The sequence below is a fragment of the Vanacampus margaritifer genome, chromosome 1, assembly GCF_051991255.1.
Source record: "Vanacampus margaritifer isolate UIUO_Vmar chromosome 1, RoL_Vmar_1.0, whole genome shotgun sequence".
Lineage (NCBI taxonomy): Eukaryota > Metazoa > Chordata > Actinopteri > Syngnathiformes > Syngnathidae > Vanacampus > Vanacampus margaritifer.
In genome coordinates, this window is record NC_135432.1 from 38011331 (window position 1) to 38031615 (window position 20285).

General features: G+C 41.5%; 1 protein-coding gene across 5 annotated transcripts in view; it reads left to right on the top strand.

Moving 5' to 3' along the window:
• hcfc1b (host cell factor C1b) overlaps positions 1–20285 on the top strand; it is a 71973-nt gene that overhangs the window by 42082 nt on the left and 9606 nt on the right. For 4 of the 5 annotated variants that reach the window (XM_077553776.1, XM_077553805.1, XM_077553797.1 and 1 more), the window contains 10 exons: positions 3193–3374; positions 9268–9351; positions 13471–13537; positions 13614–13756; positions 13850–14008; positions 14083–14251; positions 14338–14472; positions 16617–16816; positions 16890–16970; positions 17058–17243. In XM_077553776.1, the coding sequence (XP_077409902.1) occupies positions 3193–3374; positions 9268–9351; positions 13471–13537; positions 13614–13756; positions 13850–14008; positions 14083–14251; positions 14338–14472; positions 16617–16816; positions 16890–16970; positions 17058–17243 (1406 nt within the window). The remainder of the gene's footprint in view (positions 1–3192; positions 3375–9267; positions 9352–13470; positions 13538–13613; positions 13757–13849; positions 14009–14082; positions 14252–14337; positions 14473–16616; positions 16817–16889; positions 16971–17057; positions 17244–20285) is intronic. The other variant, XM_077553786.1, reaches the window with a different exon arrangement.

Sequence of the window (20285 nt, forward strand, 5' to 3'; positions counted from 1 at the left end):
TAAGAAAAAAGCATTATGTATCAAGCTCCAGATGCGTTGTGAGATGCATTCTGGCTTTCATACAGTAGGACAAATATATTGTTGCAAGACATATGTCAGTTTTCCATTAGCCCCAAAAAGTCCCACACCACTGTTTTTGCGGCGATTCAAAATATGAGTTGCCGTGATATCTAGTGTTGCACTGAATATTCGACCACCGACAATACAATTAAAGCCGAAAGAATATGGCCGAAATAGGTTGTGGTGACGCTAGCAAGCAAGAATTAAACAGCAAACGCGGGGGTGAGGTTCCACTGTCCGCTTTTTCTTCTCGCTGGCTTTTCACCGTGTGAGTTTGCACCAGCTCCCGGGGTCATTGCACACACCAGAGGAGAGGGGCCCCACTTGGTGTACAACATTTAAGTGGGTCGGAAAAAGACAGAACTACTGCAGTACAGGTGAGCCACTCTTTCTCCCGCAGCGCCTTTTAAAAAAAATATATATATATATATATTTTTTTAAGAGCTCCCCGAATGCTTCCACTTTTTCACCGGCATCCCGGTGGCCGTGCTGAATACTTTAGCTAATGCTAGAACTATTGCTATCAACAGTTTTAAACACGGAAACATTTCTGGCTATCTCCGGGTAGGCAACAGACCTGTACAGGATGCTGTGTTTTACTTTGCAGTCCGTTCCCGAAGCCGACTAGCTGGTGCAAACAAATATATTTGTTTATTTTTAAATGTTAGTGAATCTGTGAATGTGCCCGCCTGTGCAAACTACATTGACTATAAAGTGCAATTGCACCGCTAGAAAATGCTCAACCCTCGTTTGGTGTTTGTTGTACCATTAGCCAACATGTCTGCATTGTGGGCACATTTCAATTCATATTGTGCTTTGTTAAAATGCCAGTGCTAAATAAATATTTTATAATAATATAATTTTAATAAATTATAATAGATACAATGATAGTAAAAAAAAATTGGCATTTTTGGGGGGGGCATTTCGGTTTTCGGCCAAGCATTTTTCATTTAAATTTTTCGGTTAGGGCCAAACATTTTCATTTTGGTGCATCCCTAGTGATGTCACGAAGTACTACCCATCAAATGCACAGAAGCTTTCACATATAGATAAAAATCAATCACTCGGTTTAAGCCAGCAAGACAAAGCTGCCATCAAGACAATCAATACAATGTATACAGTACACACTTTTTGCTATACATCAACATTGAACCATTGAAGTTAGCAGTTTCACGTAAGTCTTGCAGTGTTATCTAGGTACATTAGCAACTTAGCGACTGCTGATTTGGCCAGTGCCGTAAAAAGTTCTATATGCTGTTAATCAGTTATTAAATTCAACAGTTTAATATATATTAAACCGTAGCAGTACAACAGAACAAAACTGATTATTTCTCCCATATTTTGCGTATGGTAAGAGGCTAGGTTCACGCAGGTTAGCATCTGCTGATTCAGCCACCTTTCCAGTTGACATCACTGCTTAGCTACTGCTCCGTCTCCCGGAGGACAAGCCCCCCATAACAAATGAATGTAGAGAGCTTGATTTTTGGCGAGCGTTTTTGTTAAAATGTAAAGGGCACACATAAACGTCACGTCACACTAGAAGGGTCTATACAAAGTGCCTGATCACGTCTTTCCCCTTCATTTAATAACTTAACATTTTATTGCGATTTTTAAACAATGCACAATATAGACATGCATGTGGCAAGTAGCAGTCATATCACTACTCCAAGACATGTACATAGAAAACAAACATTGACTGCATGTAGCACTGTGCCCAAACTCAAAGAAAACGTCAAATCAAACAAAAAACAAGTATATAAAAAACGCAAAAATAAAAGAAAGTAATAATCACAAGAATAGTGAAAGTGAATCAATAACTTAAAAAATAAATAAAAGCAAAGAACAGTACCAGCTCACGACGCGCCACACACTCGATCCCAGACATTCCACAGATATATCTCCCCCTCTCTTAATCAGGTCCCTTCATGTTAGACAGGTATCGCTTCAATTTCAAATCATAGCTTTCCACTCAGTTCAATAATCGGTATGACAGACCCTCTAGTGCAGCTACTTTTGCCAGGTGGATGTGCCAAAGTTTGATAGAGGGAGGTGATGAAGCTTTCCAGTCAGAAATAATAAGTTTACGCCCCAACATCAATGCCACCTGAACCCACTCCGCAACATGTGATGGAAGGTACTTCAAAAAGTAGAGGACTGAGAGGACAGCCCTGCCTCGTTTCCCTCGCAGCTCAAATGGCTGTGAGATAATGCCATTCGTTACCACTGAAACTTTAGGTTGGGTGAATAGGAGTTTGACCCAGCTAATAAATCGCCTAACAAAGCCGAATGCCTCCAGGGTGGAGAACAAATATTGCCACTCCACCCTGTCAAAGGCCTTTTCAGCATCTAAAGAAAGGGCCGCAGCGGAGGGAGCATCCTGAGAGGCCCACATGATATTGATTATAACCGCCTAATATTATCGGCTGAACTCCTTGTGCCACTAAAGCCAACTTGGTTAAAGTGAATTAGGTCGGTAATTACCTTGTGTAATCGTAATGCTAGTATCTTAGCAAGAATTTTACTATCACATGAAAAATTAGACTGAAAAAGAAAAAAGACGTAAAAAATTGCATATTTTTGTGGATCAGGAACACGTGTAAAAATCATGAATGTATTTATGGATCTCAAATACACGAGAAAATCCCAAATTTATTTGTGTGAATAATTTTAAGATGAATCTCTCCCCATAAAAAAGGGTGCAACTAGAAACGCTGAAAAACTGTGCAAGGCATAACAATGGAAGAGCTCTTGAGAGCCTGACGTGGGGGAGGGTGATTCTCGATCACATGTTTTTTTCTTTAGGAAGGCTACGAGGCTTACCTCGCTTTATACTCGTTTTGCATTGCTTGGCAGAGAGCGAGTTGTCATGCTACGCCACTACGCACTGAATGCGTTACGACGTAAACAACAATGGCGACGTACATACAAATAATGTTTCTAAAAATATATATTACACTGGAAACGATTTTTCAAAACAAAATCTCATAGTTATGTTGGTAACAACCAAATAAATCTTATAGAGAAAAGTTATCGTTACAGTCGGGGTGTCTTTTAAGCAAGAACAGGGCTAATGGAGAAGTGCCCATACACAGTACATGAGTTTGACACAAGTGTTGTATATTGATGCTGCAGTGACTGAAGTCTGCTCCAACCCGCCCTGCGAGACACACGACACTGGAACCACCAACACTGCTACTGTTGCCATCACAACCATAGCTGATAATGGCTGCACCAACCCGCCCTGTGAGACACCCGACACAGGAACCGCCAACATCGCCACTGTGGTGTCGGTGGACACAAATCAAGTACTGAAGGTGAGTTACCGAGGAATTCAGCTGGGGACTAAAGTCATTGTGACTTAAGACGTTGTTTGATGAATTGACAAAAATTAAAAGGCTTGAATTTGGGCTTGCTACTTTACTAGACAGGATCTGGAAGACTTGATTGTCGTTAATTTTATGTTTGGTTTAAAGAAAAAATGTACGGTGCCTTGCGGTATTAGCCCCCCTTTAAACTTTGACGTTTTGCCGCATTTCAGGCTTCAAACATAAAGATTAAAAATAAATAAATAAATGGGTGTAGAATCAACACCAAGTGGGACATGTGTGAAGTGGATGATTTCTGAATGATCCAATGTTGACCTAAATAACTGATGATTATTAATAGTCCATCTGTGTGTAATCTCGTCTCAGTATAAATACACCTGCTTTGTGATGGTGTCAGAAGTTGAGAGAGAGAGAGACTATTGGGAAGCAAACAGTATCATGAAGACCAAGGAACACACCAGGCAATTATTTTGTCACTAGATTCACAGAGGGATAGTGGTGACTTGTGTGGGCAAGCCTCAAAATTTTAATGTGGCCGTTGAGACATGAGGAGACAGACAAGTGTAGTGACAGGAAGACAAAAACAATTATTTTAGCAGATAAAAGCATAGCATACTACATTTGTATATTTTGTGTCATTCCATGATCTGTTGTAATTTGAGCTCAACTGTTACTTAAAAAAAAAAATCTGTTATTTATTATTTATTGTTTCTTCAAAACCTCTGGTATGTTCATACAGAAGCTTTTATGCACCTTTCTGTCCTGACAGTTTGAAATAATGTCCAGCTCTTAATTAAGGAATGGAATTTTTTATTTTTTTGTCATTTTGACCTCACTTTAGAATCAACCCCGAAAATCTCTGTCTCTCTCAATCTGTCTCTCTGTCTCCACTTCTCCCTATACTTCTCCCTCCCTTCCAAAGCTGCTGCCCCGCGACCTGACTCCAGATAAGCTAGCAGATGTTTGCCATTAACAGCAGGTTTTGATTGACACTTGCTGCCCCCGCGACCTGACTCCAGATAAGCTAGCAGATGTTTGCCATTAACAGCAGGTTTTGATTGACACTAAAATAATAAAAGATGATTAACTCTTTTACTGCCAAAGACGTTAAATGACGTTCTGCAAAAACCTACGGAGGATCGCCAAAGACGTTAAAAGACGTCCACCCATTTTATTTTATTTTTTTTAAACGGGTGCAGGGAAGCCTTGCGGAGCTGTGCTGAAAGTTTCAAGCAGGTCGAGTGAGCCTAATGACTATTTTTGGCCCCTAGAGGGCAGCGATGACTCTCTTTTGACAAGATCGGGTGGGTGTCAGCAGAAGACGTGAGGCGGGGCTATAGTGTTGAGGGGACAATGGCTGAAGAAGCCATAATGGCGGTTGCAAGCAGCTCACGCTAGAGCCGTTTTTTTTTTCAAAGTCGAAAAGCATCGACCAACGGTAAAGAGCACATTGATGACGACGATGATCATCATCGATGATGATGATGATGATGTTGACTCCGTGGTTTGAAGCATTGACAGTAGAATACGTTAGGCGGAGCTAGATGGAGGAGGAAGCGGACAATGTTGCAAGCAGCTCACATTTGGGAATTTTCAACGCTAAAGAGCACATTGATGACGACGATGATCATCATCGATGATGATGATGGTGACTCCGAGGTTGACGGCAAAGTTGGAAGCGTTGACGCGGCGGCTATGACGACGTCATAAAGGTTCACGGGCTAGCGACGCTGACACCGGAAAACGCGGAGCACAACCGAGCACGCTCAGGCGGACGTTCAATCGGAAGAGTGCCCCGAGTCAAATGCATATTCATCGGAGGAGTGGGTATAGTCTGCTACTTGCTATTTATTCCCCGGAAAAAAAGGCCGTCAAGAAAGTGTAACGTCTGCATGCGAAACGGACAATGAAAGTGAAAGTAATCTGTTGTGCGAATCCTGCTCCCTCTCCTTGCACGCAGGAGAGCGTTACAAAAAGAAAAACTGTATTTGAAACATCCACATAATTGTAAGTAGTACCACAGTTGCACACATTTGTAAATAGTTTGCGAAATTGTTTTGTCAAATTGTTACACTGTTGAATGGAAATAAACGTATTTTGCAAACTAAAAACACTTTTTCATTGTTGGTGAAAGCGTTTTACAGAAGTAAAGCACTGTTTAGTAGTGATGGGCAAATGAAGCTTTTGTGAAGCAGTGAACCACTTCAGCCAATTGTTTTGAAAATAGGTTCATTACTCGAAGCTTCAGTTACAGCGACCTCTACTGGTAAACTGCAAGGATGCAGTGGCTTTAAAGCATCTTTGCTTTGAAAATTCTTTGATAGACTCACACTAAGACCGAATAGCATGTTTTATTGACAAATAAAGACTGATGAATGTGTGTATTTTGTTATTGAGGAGAAAGTGCTGGTAAAATATGGCATAGGTTGGGTGTGCTTGTGTAACTGACAGGGGGTGATGGGGGACACTCAAAAGATTTTTATTGAGGTACATAATTTTTTCCACTGTTTTTGGATTGAGCCGGTTTCTTTTTTTGCTCACAACTTCTCCACATTTAGAGAAAACACGCTCGCACGGGACCGACGCTGCTGGCGTGCATAAAAATTGTTTTGCAAGCTGAAACAGATGAGGGTACACATTTTGGTGGTTCAGCCAGTAAACCAGTGGATCCTCTGATCGGTCCAGGGGTGGCGCAGTCATATAACGCTGCACCTCCACTATAGCGTCTGCTGTGGCATTCCTTGCCTTCCTTGCTTCAGAAGCATCTCTGTCCAGTGTGTGCCAAAGGTTAATATCTGAAAGACAAACAGTAACCATCAGTACTGTAAGGTTTCAATCCATATCCTTTTTTACTTGTATTTATTTTTCCTGCATTTAATCAATTAACTAATTAAAAACAATTACAAGTGGATGATGGATTTGCTGGTGCTGGTAGAGCTGATGTAGAGGGCTGTTCTTCTGTAGGTGTGTCAGGTGGTGTGTATGTCATCAGTTGTGAGCATTGTGCGGTCAGTCGTTTTATCGATGCTTGTGCCTGTACTTGATTGTAGAATCCAATTGTTTTGAATCGTGGATCCAGCAGTGTTGAAAGCGTCAGTGCTGTTTGGGTTTCTGTAGGGTCAAACCTCTTTTGCATCCCTGACAGTAAGTTCTGTCCCAGTATTGCAGCAGTGTTGTGGCTTATTGTACCAAATGTTTGATTCAAGTATAGCCTCAACATTTTTGTCATTGGGATGACCTTTGACCCTGAGACTCTTTTCTCCTCGGACAATTCTACTGTTGCCTGGTAAAAGGGGGCAAGCAATTGGAGGCATGCAGCAACTGTTTCATAGTCCTCAGAGGACAGAGGTCTTACTTCTGTTTTCAGCGTTGCAAGAGCTGCCCCTACTGACTGTCTCTCCTCAAAAAGGTGCTGTAATATGAGGAAGGTGCTGTTCCAGCGTGTGTCCACCTCCTGGATAAGCTTCATCACTGGACGCTGCATCTGCTCCTGCACTTCTGTGAGCTTCTCTTTTGCTGTTGTGCTGGTTCTAAAGAAAGTGACAACTTTCCGTGCCCTTGTGGGATGGTCTTGTAGGCCAGGAGTTAAATCCACTTCTTCACCACTAAATTTAGTGAATGGGCAAAGCAAAGTGCATGTCTTAAATTGGAACTTCTGACAGAGGCTACCATATTAGCCCCTGCATCCGTCACAATAGAGCTCACTTTGCTTTCAATGCCCCATTCCTCCATGAGAGACCTCATTGCAGCAGTAATGTTAACAGCTGTATGAGCTTCAGGGAAAGGCACCACTCCCAAAAGCACTGTGGCCAGCTTCACAGAGTCATCTACATAATGGCAGGTCACTGCTAGATATGCATCCATATTATTGGAGGTCCACATATCAGCAGTTAGGCTCACAGCCTCTACCCTCTGCATGACCGCCTTGGCCTTGGTCTTCTCCTCCTCATATTTCTGGAGCACCATGTTCTTCAGAGCCCGCCTGGATGGAAGAGTGTATGTGGGATCAAGCAAGGCCACAAACTCCTTGAAGCCACAGTCATCCACGATGGAAAAAGGCTGCGAGTCTTTCACTATCATATTCACAAGAGCCTCATCCAGCTTTGGCTTCCGGTCCACTAAGACAAAAAAATAAAGACACAAAGAAATAAAAAGAAAATTAATTGAAGAAAATAAGAATTTATGTAAAATTGCACTTAAACGAAGCAGGCCTATGAGTCATGGAATACAGTCATATCATATTGTGTGTCTACTTAATAATAGCATAATACATACTGTATAGCATACCTTGATTTGTGTCCCCCTGGTTAACAGCAGCTCCATGCTTGGCAGTGAAGTGCCTTATCATGGAGGAAGTATTCCCATGATACTTCAGTTCAGTAGCACACACTAAGCACTGGACCTGTAGAGTAAGCATTTTTAAATAAAAATGCAATTTGATTGTATAATGCTATAGCCAAATGGGTACACTAATCATATTACATATACTGTTTCTACACATGCACCTGACTGAGGTCAAATCAATTGAAGAAAGTAAAAAAGGTAAAGCCTATTTACATAAGCTTTACAACATTGGTTGTTCAGTGGTAAAATTATCACCTGCCACTCGGGTAACTCGGGTTCCATTCCCGTCAAAGTCAAAATGTTTTTTATTTAATTTGCGCCTCGAAAAAAAAAAGTCAATAAATAATTGTCCCCCGGGGATAATTAAAGTTTTTTTCTGATTCTGATCTATATACATAACTTTAAACAGCCAGCACACCTACCTTATCAGGAATGATCAGATTGAAGTGTTCCCACATTTCAGAACGACCTCTCTTTCTGGCTGGCTCCATGAATGACCAAATGTAACAACGCAAGGCAATGACAATTCAACAGCACCAACAACACACCGACAATCCACGAATAGTACATTGTTTAGAGCGGTTTTAAAGGATTGACGCTCAAATCCAAAACTGCTTCAACCTGTCACCTGTCAGAATCGGGAATCACGTGATTGGACCGCGAACCAGGCATGTGATTCATTCGGGCAACGAATCAGTCGCTGCTTCGGACGTCATATGTCACGTGATTTTTTCCGCACCAAAACAAGCTTTGAAGCAGTGGTTCTATGGAATTGTAGTTCAGAGTTTGAAGCTTGCATCGAAGCTTCAGTGTCACACTGCCATCACTACTGTTTAGGGGTTTGTGGCATCATTCATAGACAAAAAGAAGTGTACAATTCACTAGCGTGCATGAAATAACATAGTTTCACAAAAAGCTCTTTTCCTCCATTTTTTGTTTCAAAACAGAGCATTTCGGTGAAACTAACCATTTTCTATTGTTGATTACTGAAGAACGGAATAAGGTAGAAACAAACTTTTTTTTATGATGAAAGATGAGAGTTCAATCTTTCATTTGGTAGTATGTGTGTTTCCATAGTCCAAACACAACATTTTCTGTGGACCTTGAAAGATCAGTCAAAATGCTTAAATCGGCTGGCACTGGCGACATTCCGTTTCTGAAAACGTCTGGCAGTCAAAGAGTTAATGGAGTTATTATAAAGTCATGTTGAATTGGAGTCCAGTATGTTGAGTTGTGTTATACATTCATTTGGGTCACATAAATTGGCCAATATTGTAATTATTAGACCATTGGTCTTATCTCCTATTGAACACCTGATCGTACAGGTGACTTGACTTTCGAAATGACATATCAATGTAGATAACTTGACATGTCCAAGACAAAATAACTTGCGATTGGCTTTAGACTTAAAGTTTAGGACTTAATTAACCTTACCTTGAGACTTGCACATGGCTAAGTCAAGCCCATCTCTGCTTGATTGTGCGGAGGGGCATCCCCACTTTTTCCACCTAAAATATCACATTCTCTTCCTCCTCAGGTGTGCTCCAATCCGCCATGCGAGACCCACGATACTGGAACCACCAACACTGCCACTACGGTGGAAGCGGGAGGACTGACTCAGGTAAGCCAGCTGTGTCCACACTCCACTCTTTGGCCTTCACAATTATCCCCTAAAACAGGAGTTGACAATCCAAAGATTAAGAGGTTCACTTCAGGAAATGTCAAGGGCAGTTTCACGATATTTTGATGTTCAGTGGCATGGTGCTGCTCCCACCAGGGACTATAGTATCTACCTTTGAATGAACACGTGCCGAGTTGTAGCCCAACAGTCAGGTCATAGTGGTAGCAAAAGCCCACTTTACAATGGCCCCACTGTACAGGGGGAGGGGGTGCCGCTTGATAGGGATGGGGAATCGAAAAACACTTTGATTTCGTCTATCAATTCTTCTTAGACCACAAATGAAAGAAGAAATGCAGTTTGGTTATTAGTTTTTAAAATAATCAACTGTGTGATTTAACAGTCTTTTTGTTTATCATTATTTTAACTCATTCACTCCCAGCTATTTTCACTGAAGCACCCCCCTTCACTCCCATCTGTTTTGCTGGATTTTGATTGATTTTGCAAGGCCCACAGAAAACTGTGTTCTATTGTTATACAAATGTGGAACCTACCAAAAGAAAGATTACTGTAGAGTCTCTTCTTTCATTAGGAAAAAAATAGGGGTGTGAATTGCCTAGTACCTGGCGATTCGATCCGTATCACGATTCATAGGTCACGATTCGATTCGATACAGATTAATCCCGATGCTAATCTATAAATCGATTATTGCGATTAAAAAAATCACATTTAGAAAATACTAATGACTAAACTTGTACATGTACACTGTAAGATTTATATGAATATATTTATCTGAAACTTCAGGCTTATAACTGTGCCACTGTATACAGTTTGCAATCTGTTTCACGTTTGAACAGCATTGAAATAAAATATTAAGGCTTAATGTTCCATTAATATACTATTCTTTTATTTAACATTCTTCCATGCTTAGTGAAAACCTGCTAAAATGCAGAATTACAGCATTAAATGTAAAAAAAAACATCCAAAAGGATGTAAAATATAATGAACCGTTATGAAAAGTAAATATTATTTTGCGCATCCTTGATGCAATTTGCATAAGCAAGTCAAAATATTGTCTTGACCACAACCACAGGGAAAAAAAGACAGTCAAGATTTCTTTTAGAACGCAACAACTGTGTAACATTACTTTAGTGCAATTTAACAGAGGTAGATTGTCTCCATCAAGAAATAATAACTTGCTTAGTTTGTGCTAGTGCTTTCTCTTTAGATTATTTTGCAGGAACACAAGTTGATCAACATTCCCTGCTTTAAGCACACTTCTTTGTGCAGTTACAATGTCCCCTGCAGTGGAAAAGACTCTCTCTGCTGAGACACTTGTGCCTGGGATGCAGAGGAACTGACGGGCTACAGCGAAAATATGAGGATAGGCCCCTTCATGGTCCATCCACCAATTGAGAGGATCACCATTTAGGGGCAAGGGAGACTCCATCCTTAACATCTTCACCTCATCTTCTGCAGATTCTTGATCAGTTTTTTTGTTAATGTCATTGCTGTGAGAGGTGAATGTTGGACCAAGGAGATCAGCTAAAGCACACGATGCTCTGGGTCTCTTAATGGGTGGCTCAATGTTGGGAGCATGTCCATCTTGATCCTCTTCACATTCTTCATCCTGAAAAACAAAAGATTTTCAAATTCATATTAGTACAACCACTTAAAACCTTATATGTACAGAACAGATTACTAATGCAACTAAGGTGTACCATGATAAAAGCAAGCAATATACCCTTATAGAGTTCATATGCAAATTTATATTAAATGTACTTACACTGTTCTTTTCCATCACTGCCAACACAGCATCAGTCAGCCTAGAGTCTAAAGTAGATGTGGGCACTGTCTTCGTCAGACAGAAAAGGTAGATTCTTGAACCGTGGGTCCACTGCAGATGCCATGCAAAGTGTCTCCTTTTCATTGGCATATCTTTTTGACAGATCTTGTGCTATTACTGTCTTGATGTCCTTAATTGTATCTCAATCTTCAGAGTTTTCATCTGTGCCCGTGATCAGCTTGGCATGGAGTGGTGCAATGACTGACAAAGTTGTCATGCTCTCCTCAGAACATCACTAATGTTGCATCCTTCATTAGCTTTAGTGCTTTCAGTATCTCCTCTGCACATGTGATGTCACTTTCACTCAATGTAAATACTTCCTTTTCATTCTTTCTCACTTCATTGGAAAGGAGTGCTGCACAGACAGCTGGTTGCTGCTCTAAAAATCTTTCAGTCATGTCATACGGACTGTTCCATCTTGTAATAACATCTGTAATTAATCTATGGTTCGGTAGCTGCAGTTGGGTTTGTTTGACCTGTAGCTGGTAACTTGCAGTTGTACTCTGAAGAATCTAGTAACACGCCTAATTTTGCCAAGTAGCCTTGCCACTGTTGGTAGTTTAAGTGCTTTCTGTGATACGAGGTTAAGGCTGTGAGCAAAACACTGAATGTGAACCATCTCTGCCAGTCGAGCCGCAACAACCATGTTTGGAGCATTATCGGTCACCACCACCGGATTTTTATCACTCAGACCCCATTCATCTACAGCTGCACGCAGTAAAGCCGCAATATTCTCTCCCGTGTGGCTGTCGTACATTGGTCGTGTTTGTAACACGTGCAAAACCATCTTCCACTCTTCGTTTATGTAATGTGCTGTTATGGTTACATAGGACATTGTGGATCTGGGTGCCCAGGCATCAAATGTTAATGCAACTCTTTCGGCACAACGAAGACCATCCAGCACATTGCTTTTAACATCTTTGTACAACCGGGGCAGAGCAACTTCAATGAAGTGTTGGCAGGGTGGTATGGAGTAATGGGGTTCCAAAGTGTTCATCATGTTACGAAAGCCTTCACCTTCTACGGGGCTGAGAGGGCGCATGTCTTTGCACATGTAGTAAATCACTGAATGTGTTATTTTGGTCGCACGAGGTGATCTTGAAGGAAATTTGGCAGAATAAGCTTGTTCAATAGTTAGTTGAGACGAGGTAGGTGTTTGTTTACTCGCCATCTCCACTCCGCTGTGGTGTTTTACAACGTGAGTGCGAAGGTTAGTGGTGTTGCTGCAGTATTGGATTTTCCAATGGCAGTGTTTGCATATAGCGTACCTCTTATCATAGTCCATGCTTCCATCTTCTTTGCTTTAAAAGCCAAAGTGAGTCCAAATTTCAGCTTTATAGTCATTCTTTGGAGCAGCTCATATTTCCTTCTCCAAAATGTTGAAGCTTTGATGTACTGTAAACTCGCGAGATTGTATTGTAAAGACACTACACTGGATAAATTTTGCGAGAGTTCAGTGTTACAGTGGCACAGTAAGGCGCGTTCTGCTGCCGACTAGTGGGTGGGAGTTTAGGTGCGGCACAAAAGTAAGACTTTTATTAAATATTTCCATATAAAATGGATGTTTCGATCGATTCGGCCGCATAATGGATCGATACGAGAATTGCTCGCTGTAAGATCGCGATATATCACCAAATAGATTTTTTTTAACACTAGAAAAAAAGTATATTTGTATCTGTTTCCGTTTTGCAGCAATTAGCATTACAATATAGTTAAGTTTTATCAATATTCACATTCCTCCATTGAAACACTGTCAAAACGATCTTGTTGCAACTTGGCACTGGTTGATCTCTTATACTCTGCTGCCACCTGCTGGCCGTTTTTTGTAATAACTACCATTGCTTTAAGCCACCTCTTCATGGCAGAAGCTGCATCAAAGCCATCTGTATGCTCTTGCATAAAAAAGTGTAAATACGTTTTTGAGAGTGAAGGACAAAGTATTTAAAAAAAAAAAAAAACGTATTTACACGTTTTTGAGTTTGAATAAGTTAATGTGTGGGGTATTGTGAACTCCATCTTTGACTGTAACACAAAAAGTCACTTTCCTACTACATCAGCCTTGTGTATAATTCTTCAGGCATGGCCAATCATCCCTCACTTGATCTATGATTGGGACAAACCCACTCTTAACATACCTTAGACATAAGGATAATCGTAAAGGACAATCTAGTCGCATGTTTGACTTCCTCGATCAGGAACAGGCAAAATTGGGACAAAAACGGCCTGATTGTTTTTGTGTGTCTATGTGTACCCTGCCTAACGTGACCTGATTTTAGGTGTGCTCCAATCCACCATGTGAAACCCACGAGACCGGAACCACCAACACTGCCACCACGGCCACAGGTAGCCTACTGACTTGCCTGCAAAGCAACACTTGGCTTTTGTTTTAAAATGACCTCACTTCCTGTTTTGTTTGTAGCTCAGCAGGGAGGCGACGTGATGCAAAAAGACTCCACAGAGCCCTCCTCGTCCTCTGACACTGCCACCTCTGTTTCCATCAGCCAAGGCAGAGCCATTACCACTGTTACACAGGCCACGCCCACACCTGGTCCAGCCATACCTGTAAGTGCAGCCCACAACCCTTCTCGTCCTCCTCATCATCATCATCATCATCATCATCATCACCACCACTGGAGTCCTGATGTGTGTTGGTAGGAAATCTCTTCATTGGTCAGAGAGGATGCAGTCAAGTCTGAGGAGGTCGTTGCCACAGCATTGGCAGTTACACAGGAACCCATGCAAATGGAGAGCCAATCAGAGAATGTGACGTCATCATCTGCAACAGTTTTGTTGCAGGGCAGTGAGGTGGTTCAGGTATGCATGATTGCACACACTTTGTCTAGATGTAAGGAAGTGTGCTTATACTGTCCAGTCTGTTTGATGCTCAGATGGCATCCATGGACACGCCTCCTCAGGAGCTTATGTCATCAGAAGGGCACAGCGGCGAGATGGACTCTGGGACGACAACAACATTGATGGTGACGGCTGATGGGCTGTCTGCAGACGAGTCTCAGCATCTGACCATCCAGGCCTTTCTGCAAGCTGCAGGACACGTCGGTACGACACATCTCTTGCGCATACAAAGTGCAGGAATGATGGAAATGGTGATGCTTGTATGGTGACGGGAACTCGTTTTTGTCCAGGTGGTGTCGAGTCAGAGCAGTCAATTCCCATCGTGCTGACTCAGCAGGAGCTTGCAGCTCTTGTCCAACAACAACAGTTACAGGACTTGCAATGCCAAGCGGAAGATGGGGCGGAGCCCGGCCCTGTAGCCACAGGTACACGCAAACCATCCAGGCATGAAAATCATTCACCTTTGGACGAAGTTTGCTGTTTTGAAACCAAAATATGTGACCTATATGAATCGTGCCGATCTAATGAGAAAATATTTTTGGGGTGCGGGCCGTCGTGGCACAGAACTGAACGTAGTGTATTTTTGCTTCATGAGCGTTTCTCTTAAACGAGCTCATTCTGGGGCCAATAAACGATTTTGAACACAGTTCACAAGTCCCAAGACTTGTGAACATAAGATAAAATAAATATGATGAAGATATGAGGGCAATTTAATACTTAAGACTGCAAATAGAGTGGCAAAAGACTTGAGTTATGAACTAGTTCATTTTGGAATGATCCACTTGGTTAAAAAAAAAATCATTTAGGAACTATGAACTAGTTCATTTTAAAATTTGTGAGCTGAACTTTGAAGTAGTTTGCGTAGAAAATAAACTTTCCCAACACTGAAGGTTGCAAAGAGGTTCGCAAACGGTTTACATTTATTTAACTCCATGAAAGTTGCTGTTGCGCATTTCATTAGAGAAGTTGTCAATCTATTTCTTATACAGCATGATGTGACTGATGTATTTCATTTTTTTATTATACATTGATATGGTCTTCTAAATCAGTGATTCTTAACCATTGGGCCACGAGCACCATCCAGTGGGCCGCAAAGTAATTTGTTTTGTAACTCTGGCCCGCATAGGCCGTGACAGCTTTGTACACATGTAGCAGGGTATTTTTAAAACAGAATATTTCCCCCCTCCCTGTGTAGTAAAAAAAAATCTGTGCACACTGCCTCTAACCTTTAACCTTGCTCTGCAAGATGAATTCTCCCGGTATTTCACAAACTCCCGAGAATACATCTTCAATCACGGAGCAACATTGTTTGGGGTGTGATATGTGGCTGTGACGAAACCAGGAAGCCGACGCTAGGGCAAACAAACAAACCTGACATGGATAAATGGACGCTGCAATTAATTCTGTTCTTGCAGAATCATTCACCATTTCCTTGTTGAATGTTGAACAGCGAGAGGAGCTTCGTGCATTTTTAGCTGGTAAAGATGTTCATGCATCCAAGCTCAAAGTATTGTACAGAATGTCCCGCCTTTCCCGAGCAAATCACCGTGGAGCAGTCCCAGATTGATTTGTGGAGAACTCCTTTACCTAACCTTGGCAGCAAGCTGAATTTTTACGGTATTCGTTCACAAATACTACAAGAATCCGTCATGTATTGCTCCCGCTGATACGTTCACAACCAACATTTTTTAGATCAAACCAATCAGGCATTGTTTATAGGGCGGGACATGCAGCTGTGACAAACCCAGGAAGTGCCGACGCCGGGGGAAACGAACAAACCTAATGTAGCACTAGATCTTCGGGAAGATGCGTGTATCGTGGATCACTCCAAGCGACAGTTGTGGGAAAGAAAACAGCATTCGGAGAGGCAATAGCTCCAGCACAACTTCTATGTGTTGTCACGCACAACAACACAGCGGTCTCAATCACTCCCCCCTCCTTTCCATGTATCATTCCGCCAATCGCGCTCTTTTAGAATAGTTCCGTCCCCTCATATCAGAAACAAAATAGATCCTCACAAATACATATATCTATGTGAAAATAAATCTTCTTACACTAACACAGACTAATGGACGCTGCAATTAATTCTGTTCTCTCAGAATTACACACCGTTTTCTTGTTGAATGTTGAACAGCGAGAGGCGCTTCTTGCATTTTTATCTTGTATAGATGTTCGTGTTACCCCGCTCCTCGCTATGACAAGATCATCCACATAAACACACACAAAAATGGAATTCTTTGCTTGTTGGGCATCTTATTGGGTGTCAGTGTTTACACATAAATAAATGTCATTGATTAGCACATTGAATCATTTTATTTGATAATGATTTTAGAAACCTTATCTAGATTTCATTTAGTTGTTAAATAGAAACAATAATAAGTCAACATAAATCATAATTTATGAATGGGCCCCGGGCCACTTTTCAGGAAAAGTTGGACCCCAAGGTAAAAAAGGTTAAGAACCCCTGTTCTAAATCAACCCCCATCCCTCGTCTAACCCATTTTCATGCTTGGCCATCACACGCATGACAAACAACTGACCGTTCTGACATCCCATCTTTGTTTCCCAGAGGGCCTCGCTCCAGCAGACAGTCTTAATGACCCGGCAGCAGAGAGCAACGGTCTTGAGGTGACATCATCTGCTGTCACCAGTGCTGTGGCTCGATTGGCGAGCACCTTTGGGCCTGCCCCTCCCCTGACAGCTAGCTCTAAGACCGAGCCTGCCGCCCCGGTCAATGATGTGTCTAACGGCATGGTCGCCAATGAGGTGGTGAGACGGCATTCAGCTCCACATGGCAAGGAAAGCAGTGTGACAAAATGTGCGTGTCCTTCTTTGTGTGTAGTGGTTTGACGTCGGGATTGTCAGGGTGACCAACATGGCTGTCTCTCACTACTACATCCCTGATGGTGACGTCACTGTTGATGTAAGGGCACCTTCACTTTTCACAAAATCTAATTGTTTTTTTATGAGTTTTTATTAAGTATGAATTCACTGATTGTACTTTCCGCAGCACCACTCAGGCGTGATGCCGGACTACGGTCGGATGAAGAAGGTGCCCCTTCAACCGGGGACGGCCTACAAATTCCGCGTGGCAGGGATAAATATCTGCGGCCGCGGAGCCTTCTCTGAGGTGTCTGCGTTCAAAACATGTCTTCCTGGTTTCCCAGGAGCGCCATGCGCCATCAAGATTAGCAAGGTGAGTCCCACTTCCTGTTGTCATCACCTGCTGGAATTGTCCAAATACACACATGGACCAAATTGTTGTTAATGAAAGAAAATACCAAGAAAAGTACACTGTCCTTACTTGTGTTCTGGGTCTGTGTTGCTGCACCTGGCACAGGGTTTCTTTCTTGAATCTGTGCAAGGTACATCAAACCCATGTTCTGTGAGCCTTGAAAGATCAGTCAGAATGCTTTAAATTGGCTCACACTCATTTCGGTTGTCTTTTTCAAAATACATGGCTTTGAAAGAGATTATCAAAATAAGACGTTTGCAAGCCAATGACCAAACCAGGAACTAAATCTGTTTTAATATTATCCCTTTTGTGCTGAGGTTTTGTTATGTTTTAAATTACTGTACAGTTACCAAATGGGGATGGGATTAGAGGCAAATCCCACAGCACAAGATGTCTCATGAGATTGAGTCTACGAAATGAGGTTTTTGCAAAATGTGTCATATGAAATAATGCCTAAAAAAATACTTGCTAAAGAACACAATTATATTATAAATTATACATACAGAAGACAAAAAACACTTTCATTTAATGAGCGACCGTCTTTCATTTCTTTTAGATTAGCAACTTTTTTTGGAATTTAAATGCCTAGCAGCACACTATTTTCCTTTCTAGAAATTGAGACGATGTGACGTCAGAATCACAGTAGCGATTTTCTCGACTAAATCGGCACAGTTGAGTGAGCTTGGTTTGTTAAAGTGATCAGCGTGTCAGGCTGTCCGCAATGAAGTGCGCATTTACACTTTTCAAAAGTAATCAAACAGCCCTCGCGCTTGATTAGCTGCTAGCCGCATTAGCGGTGCTAACTCCATTTAATACAGTGTCAGCACAACCGAGTAGTTGTTGTTTTTTTTACGTTTAAGATGACAATGTGTTGCTGACGTCTGTGACGAGTCAAATCATCCGTTGCGTTGCTGCTGGGAACAACTCCAAAATAAGACCGTTATTTATATTTATACTTATATTTATATAATTATACTATTTGTTATGGTAAGGTTTATTTTTTATTTTTTTCCAAAATATCTCTATATATATATATATATATATATATAGAGATATATATATATTTATTTTTTTTTTCATGCAGACATAAAAAACAAACAGAAAAAAAAACTTGGCTCAAAGGAAAAATAGAATAATGATACTTGAATTTCAAAAACAAAAATTGTTGTTTCTAAATACAAATTCTCTTTTAACAATAGTTGAAATTTCAAGTCCAAAATAAGTTAAATAAGGTTTGCGATGTTTATTTTGAAGTTGGCCTTCTCATTGTGTGTTACTGCCATATTGTAACTGGTAAATGGACTGCTTTTTATATAGCGCTTTAACCACACCATATGGTGCCCAATGCGCTTTTCAATGCCTCACATTCACCCATTCACACACACATCAAACACCAATGGTCGGCTGCTGCCACACAGGGCGCTGCCAGGTCCATTGGGAGCAAACCTACCTTGTGATTTGATTACAATTATGATTCAGGGGCTCCAATTTTTTAATAAAATGATTGATGCATTTTTTTATCCATGTATATTGATGCACTTTTTCCACAACACACATTTCTATTTGTCTCACTATGCATACGGATACTTGACAGATTGAGAAATTTTCCGCAGTAAGAAGTTAATATTTTGTCTAGAAGTAATTTGATAACTTCATTATTTTTCATGTACAATTAATCCCTTTAAAAACACATTTTGCCATTTACTGTCGACTGAAAATGACATTGTGTGCTCAGGGTTCAGATAACAACCAATCATGGCTCAGTTGGCTAACGTCACATTACCAAACCCAGAAAATAGGTGAGCCGTTTTGAGCTTACACCGTGATGTAATTTTCAGTCGACAGCAGGTGGCAAAATGTGCTTTTAAAGCTATTAATTGTACATGAAAAATAATGAAGTTATCAAATTAATTCTAGACAAAATATTAACTTCTTAATACTGAAAATGGCTAATTGAGTCAAGTATCCCTTTTAATGCATAGCGAGACAAATAGAAATGTGACGTTACATTCAATCTTCAGAAGAAAAAAACGTTTTTAAAAAAAGATTCCCTAACCCATTAAAAGCTTAAAGCGCCCCTAAAACCTATGAGTGACTCCCTTCCCCTCCTCTCCAGCTGCTTTAATCAGAAATTTGAAGGAGTGGTGTCTTAAGATTTAGGAGCGGCGGGCCACCACTACTAAATGAATGTAGAGCAGCGGTGACAAAGTCCGGTCCTCCAGGGCCTAAGTCCTGCATGTTTTAGAGGTTTCAACACAGCTGATTCATATTTAAGCTCATCAGCAATGGCCGTTTCTCAATATGCATTCTTGTCTGTACTGGGCTCCATTTTGTTCAGTCTCTTCCTCTCGGCAGTTGAGATGCTGCTGCTCCAGCAGACCACACTGTAAAATAAGACTGAGGCCACCACAGTCTCATAGAAAGTCCTTAATAAGTCCTTCCGCACCCTGAAGGACCTCAGTCTACGTAGCAGGTGTAGTCTACTCAGTCCCTTTTTGTACAGAGCCTGAGTGTTGTCAGTCCTGTCCAGGTTCCTATTAAGGTGAACATCCAAGTACTTGTAAGAGTCCACTATCTCAATGTCTATTCCCTGGATGTTCACCAGAAGGGGGTGGGTTAAATTACCTTGAGTCAGGCAGAAATCCACCACAAGCTCCTTAGTTTTTCCAGCATTCATCCGGAGGCAATTTTCCTCACACAAGGCCACAAAGTTCTTGCTCAGTTCTTGGTACTGCCATTGTTGACGAGACCAATGATGGCAGAGTCGTCCGAGAACTTTTGCAGGTGACAGTTCATCATGTGGTGTGAGAAGTCGGCTGTGTAAATGGTGAACAGTAGAGGCGCTAGAACAGTCCCTTGAGGCGCCCCCGTACTGCAGATCACCGTATCAGACACACAGCCGCTCGCCTTCACATACTGCGGCCTATTGGTGAGAAAGTCCAGAACCCATCTTGTTAGCTGGTGGCAAAACACCTCGAGCTCCAATTTGTCCCTCAGGAGATC